This window comes from Canis lupus, chromosome 32, assembly GCF_003254725.2.
Source record: "Canis lupus dingo isolate Sandy chromosome 32, ASM325472v2, whole genome shotgun sequence".
Taxonomy (NCBI): domain Eukaryota; kingdom Metazoa; phylum Chordata; class Mammalia; order Carnivora; family Canidae; genus Canis; species Canis lupus.
The window spans coordinates 26342554-26348553 of record NC_064274.1 but is presented as its reverse complement, the minus strand read 5'-3'; the positions used below and the strand labels follow the sequence as shown (position 1 = coordinate 26348553).

The 6000-nt window shown below is 46.7% G+C and overlaps 1 protein-coding gene across 5 annotated transcripts in view; it reads left to right on the top strand.

Moving 5' to 3' along the window:
• Window positions 1-576: 576 nt before the first annotated feature.
• Window positions 577-6000, top strand: part of PPA2 (inorganic pyrophosphatase 2) — an 81603-nt gene continuing 76179 nt past the window's right edge. Inside the window, exon 1 of one of the 5 annotated variants that reach the window (XR_007407852.1) lies at window positions 577-788. Coding sequence is in view for 4 of the 5 variants with exons in the window: in XM_049105095.1 (XP_048961052.1) it covers window positions 605-788 (184 nt within the window). In the remaining variant the exon portion in view is untranslated. The remainder of the gene's footprint in view (window positions 789-6000) is intronic. The other 4 variants (XM_049105095.1, XM_025422716.3, XM_049105094.1 and 1 more) reach the window with 4 other exon arrangements.

The window sequence follows — 6000 nt, the reverse complement described above, 5'->3', positions numbered from 1 at the left end:
GATGTCTTACGACGACGTCTCTGTGGGTGTAAAGCTTGTCTCCTTCGTTAGACGGGCTCTGGACCAGTGCCTGGCACAGAACAATCACTCAATATATATATAGATATATGCATAAAATATATATATATATATTTTAATTCAGAGAGAGAGAGAAAGAGAGGGAGACAGAGAGACACAGGCGGAGGGAGAAGCAGGCTCCATGCAGGGAGCCCGACGTGGGACTCGATCCCGGGTCTCCAGGACCACAGCCCGGGCTGCAGGCGGCGCTAAAGCTCTGGGCCACCCGGGCTGCGCACGATCCCTCGATATTGAATCATCATAATAAGGATACTGTTGTGCTAGTGACTAGTGAGCGCACGAGCGAAGGCACGAATGCACATACGCGGTAGTACGTGGCCGTGAGCTCCTCGGGGGTGCTGGACGCTCTCTGGCTCAGCCCTGAACCCTGGCCTCGCTTGGGCACAGGGCGCCCCGCCGCGCGGCCACGGGGAACCCCTAGAGGGCGGGCGGGAGTGACGGCTCCGGCCAGTAGGGGGCGCCGGCGCGCGGCCGGGCCAGGGCCCCCCAGCGCCGCCCCGCGCGGAGCCCGACCGCCGCGGACGCCATGCGCGCGCTGCTGCCGCTCCTGCCGCTCCTGCGCACGGGCTGGGGCTGGCGCGCGGGGCCCCCCGCTGCCGCCCGCGCGCCCCGGGGAGCGCGCGCAGGGCCTGGCCCGCACCGCGCCATGGCCTCGTACCGCACGGAGGAGCGCGGCCGGCCCCGCTCCCCCGGGTACCGCCTCTTCTTCCGTGAGTAGCTCGCGGGGGGCCCCCGGCGGGCGGCGCGCAGGGGAGGCGCGGGGTGGGGCCCGGGCCTCCGAGCGGCCTCCTCCCTCCTTCCCCGGCCGCGCGGGGGTGGCGGAGCGGCCGAGGCCCCCCATCCCCCGCCCCCGCTGCGGCGCGGGGCTCCCGGAAGACAGCGCGGCCCGGCGCGCCTCCCCCGGGCCCTGCAGCGGGGCGGGCGGCCGCGAGCAGCGCGTGTTCTGGGGGCGCGGGCGGGGGCGCGGGCGGGCGGGGGCTCCCGCGAGGGACCCGCTCCCGGACGCCGGCATTGATGGTCACGTGTTTGCACCCCCAGGCCCGGGTCTCCTCTGACGGGCGCGGCCCGGGGCGCGAAGCGAGGTGCAGGGATCGCGGCGATTTCCTGAGTCAGGAAAGGACCCAGGTCGCCGTCACTTATGCTCCTTTTTCTTGGCGCCCACACATTCCACTGTGTGTCGGTGACAATAGCCAGATTGGAAGACTTGCTTTCGTGCCTCACTGATTTCCGAGCCCTGAACGGAGTAGTACTTTAAAAAAAAAAAAAAAAAAAAAAAAGATTTCATTTATTCATGAAAGACACACACAGAGAGAGAGAGAGAGAGAGATGCAGAGACACAGGCAGAGGGAGCAGCAGGCTCCATGCACCGGGAGCCCGATGCAGGACTCGAGCCCGGGACCTGGGGACCACGACCTCAGCCAAAGGCAGACGCTCAACCACTGAACGACCCAGGCGCCCCCCCCCCCCTTTTTTTTTTTTTTCCTGTAAAACCTTTTCTTGCCTTAATTCCCATCTTTTAGGAGCACCAGCTTCGGAGGCTTTCAGAGCGAAGCTCGAATCCTGAAGTTTCCAGCTCTTAGCTCTGTGACCGAGCGACCCCGGACGAGTTTTTTCTTAACCTGCCACGCCTTGCTTTTTTTTTTTTTTTTTTTTTCTTATCTGTAAAACAGGGCTGTAAGAATTTCATGATAACGCGTATGGAAAGTGATGAGTCAGTGCCTGTAATATCAATTATATTACAGGTGATTAGTCAGAGCGTCCACAATATAAATTATACTACAGGTATTATAAGTAATACCTGTAATCATTCTTGATACCTGTGATTTACAAAATGCTTGACATCTCTTACACGAACTTAGGATGGAAGAGTAGTATTTTATGGGAGAGAAGACGGAGATAGTATAGCTTTGCGATTATGAGTGCAACTGATGCTAAAATAACCAGGGTCTTCAAAATTGATTGCTGTTTCCCCCTATGGTACATGTTCTTTCCCGTTCTTGTTCAGTCAGGACTCATCAGGTGGTGGACAGGAACCCTTATCAAGACGTCCCAAATTCTGAATGGAATGTGTTCCAGTAGGTTATGTATGGTGTGATGATTTTAATGTAGTTTTGGAATATAGGTGAGGTTTGGTAGGAGTGAGATCCCAAGCGAGGACCAAGAAAGATTTCTTGAGGCATCTTTGGTCCAAAATGGTGGTTTTTATGAAAACACGGAGAGGGACCCTGGGGCAGGAAGGACTGCTGTCCTGGGCTTTGAGGGGTAGCTGATCATGTATCTGGGAGTTGGGGGAGGTAAGGAAAGGGAAGTTTCAAAAGGATTTTCATATGCTAAAGAGGACCTAGAAGATACTGGAGCTCTTGCCATAGTCAAGTTAAGGTTGTTTTTCTCTCTAGTAAACCATTAACATTAAGACAGTAGGGAGTTTCCTTCTGGAATTTAGGTAAGGATGCTTTTTTCTTGTAAGTCACTAAGGCATTTTGTAAATGGTGGGAGACTCCCGTCTCTAGGACTATAATAGCTCTAAGCTAACTATTTGTTTTTCCTTTCCTTTAGCTTTAGGGCATCCAGGAGTGCCTGAGGAATGTCACGCCCGGGGGTGGGGTAGGGGTGGGGAAGGGGGGTTGCAGGGTGTGAGCTTCTGCTTTGTCCTCAGCTAGCCTTTTGTTCCCCATCAATTTGGGGCACAGTTTCCTGTAGAAAGAGTGTTGTGAGATGGTAGTTAGGTTGTTAGCTCGTCTAAACGCATAACATGGGGAAAATATTCTAGATTTGCAATAAGTACAGCAATAATGGATGAAGAAAGTAAATATTTATGAAGCGTGCTAGATACTGTTAGACACGGCACTAAGGAGATTTATGGGCCCTGCTCTCAAGAGAGCCATAATATCCATATAAATAATTAAGGAAAAATATGTAAACACTAAAAAATATTTTACTTGAATGTTAACTGATAAGAAAAACACTCTTGAGGAGCCGGGGGCATATGGCCTAGTTGACATTGCACTGGCTTTGAAATGACAACTCCTAGGCCTTCATCCTGACTTTGCCATGAACTCTGTGTTATTTGGGCAGGTAATTCCCTCATTTCTTGTTTTTTGTTTGTTTGTTCGTTTGTTTTACCTGTAAAATAATGCAGTAGACCTAGCAGTGATCTTCAAGGTCCTTCTCAGTGCCAATTATCCTCGAAAGCATTGGATAAATATTAAGTATTCTAACATTCTCCCCTGGGGCAAGGCTTCTCTTAGTGCATTTCCAAGGCTATATTGGCCTTTCACTGTGGTTTGTTTCTTTAGCTACAAGTGTACTTAGACGATTTTTAAGTAACTAGAATGCCAAAAGTGCTTTTTTTTTTTTTTTTTTCACTGAGAATAAATGATAGAAAAGAGAAGGTTTTACTGAAGCAAATGGGTAAGAATTCTTAGAAGAGTGTGGTTTGGGGGAGGGCCCAGGAGGTGAGCTACTAATTGGAAGGGATGTCACATTACGCAGTTCCTGATCTAAACCGCCAGGGGGCATGCTTGGCTTGGGGCTGTTTACTGCTTGCTGGCAGGGGAGGACAAAGTGAAAGGAAGCCCCTTTAAGGTAAAAGAGTAAGAGGAAAACTGAACAAATAGTTTCGTATAAAAATGGTCTCAAATTGGATATTTTGACCTTTGGCAATGCAGGACTAGGGTGTAGTTCTACAGCACTTCAAAGAAAAACCTGGGCAGCCCAGGTGGCTCAGTGGTTTAGCGCCGCCTTCAGCCCAGGGTGTGATCCTGGGGTCACGGGATCCAGGCCCAAGTCGGGCTACCTGCATGGAGCCTGCTTCTCCCTCTGCCTGTGTCTCTGCCTCTCTCTCTCTCTCTCTCTCAATACATTTGTCATGAATAAATAAATAAGATCTTTAAAAAAAAAAAACAAAAAGAAAAACCTGAATGTAGCACAACTTGGCTGAAAAGTGTTACTCAGCATTATTACAGTGGAATCTTTTCCCACATTTCCAAATATATCCCAGTTCTCTGAAATACCAGTACACTCAGAGGTAGACCATTTTGAGCTTCATTTCTGTAAATGGTTTCTCTATACTGCCACTCAGAAGAACCAGAGTAAATGATAGGTTTAATACTTTTTTTCCCCTGGTTTTCCTTGGTGTTGGAGTTTGTAGAAACAGTGTTGAAGTGAGACAGGATGATAGAGGGGAAAGAGTGTCCTGGCAGGAATCATCAGATCTCCTTGGTACCAGCCTTGGCCATTTATTAAGTTCCTTTGTGGCCTTGACTGAGTCATTTATCTGTATCTCAATTTTATTAAACCATGGAAAGAGGAGATTGGACTAGATGGTCATTTTCCAAAGTGTGCTGAGTTGAGCAAAAACATACCATAGAATATTTATTTATTTATTTATTTATTTATTTATTTTTTTCCATAGAATATTTAAACACAGTCCCTCATGGTATTTGATAAGTGAGCAGAACACTTCCCATTTTATCACCTTCTTAGAGAGTCACAATGTGCATAATAAACTATGCATATAAAAATTATGCACAATGCACATTTTCTGGGAAATTCTGATACAAAGTAACTTGTCCTAAACGTTTGAACTCCAGAGCCCTTATCTCTCAGAACATTTGTTAATATCTTAGTGACTCTAGAGTTTCATGGAATTCAGTTGAGGAAGTGCTGGGTGAGATGATTTCTGAAACTTCTAAAAAACAAGTGTATCAAAGAGTTTTAGACTAATAGTCAAAACACTTAGATGGTAGGCCTAGCTTGACTGTCTTGGGCATCACTTGACATCCCTCAGCTCAATTTCTTCATCTGCAAAATAGGGATAGCACGACTAATGTTGAATTGCTGTGGCAGTTAAATGAGATCAAGTGTGTAAGATTTATCAGTGTCTCACACATGGCACATAGTAAATATTTAATAAATGTCATTTTTTTCCTTTTGACTTCAAGACAGAAGACCAAAGGTCTTGTCATATTATGTGAAGGGTAAAAATAATGGGAGAGAAGCAGATTCCCTTCTGAACATGGAGCCCCTTGCAGGGCTCGATCTCACAACCCTGAAAACATGACCTCAGCTGAATATAAGAGTCAGTTGCTCAACCCACTGAGCCACCCAGGTCCCCCCCCGCCCCCAATCTCAGTTTTAATGGATACTGCCCTGCAGTCTTCTGAATTGTGAAATCATAATGAAGTTAGACTTGTTTATATAGGATCAAAGGCGGTACTGCATGTCAGTATTACTTTGATAGTCTGTATGTCCTTGTTTGTTTTCTTAATAACTTGAAAATTCATGGGGGCACCTGGGTGGCTCAATACATTGGGTCTCTGACTCTTGATAATGTTGATACTGGCTCAGGTCATGCATGATCTCAGGGTCTTGAGATGGACCCTGCATCAGGTTCCATGCAGAGCATGGAGATTGCTGAAGATTGTCTCTCTCTCTCCCTCTGCCCCCTCTTTCCCCACTTTCACTCTCTCACTTAAAAAAAAAAAACAAAACACTTTTTTTTGCGTTTTTCTAAAAAAAAATGAGTTGAAGCTATGCTTTTCATAGTTTGCATTTTTGTTACATAGTGTAGGTGACTGGTTCACTTAGAGACACTGTGCTGTAGGTAATTCATGTTGCTTTTATTTGGAATGAGAATGAATCCTATAGTTCTTTAAAATGAATTTGTTGTATCATTCATAATGTATGCTTAAGTTGAAATTACTGTAGGTTTTCTTTTTTTGAGTACATCATTTGAGGAGTAGGTGATGGAATCTGCCATTGAATGTACCATACATTTGGACGTAATAAAATTTCCTGAGAATAATCCATACAATATGTGTTTGAGTCTGAAGTGTATGAATTCCTGTAATGTTTTTTTAAGTTGGCTCATATCACAGAATTTGAATTATATATATAGAACATAATGGTTATTATGTGAAC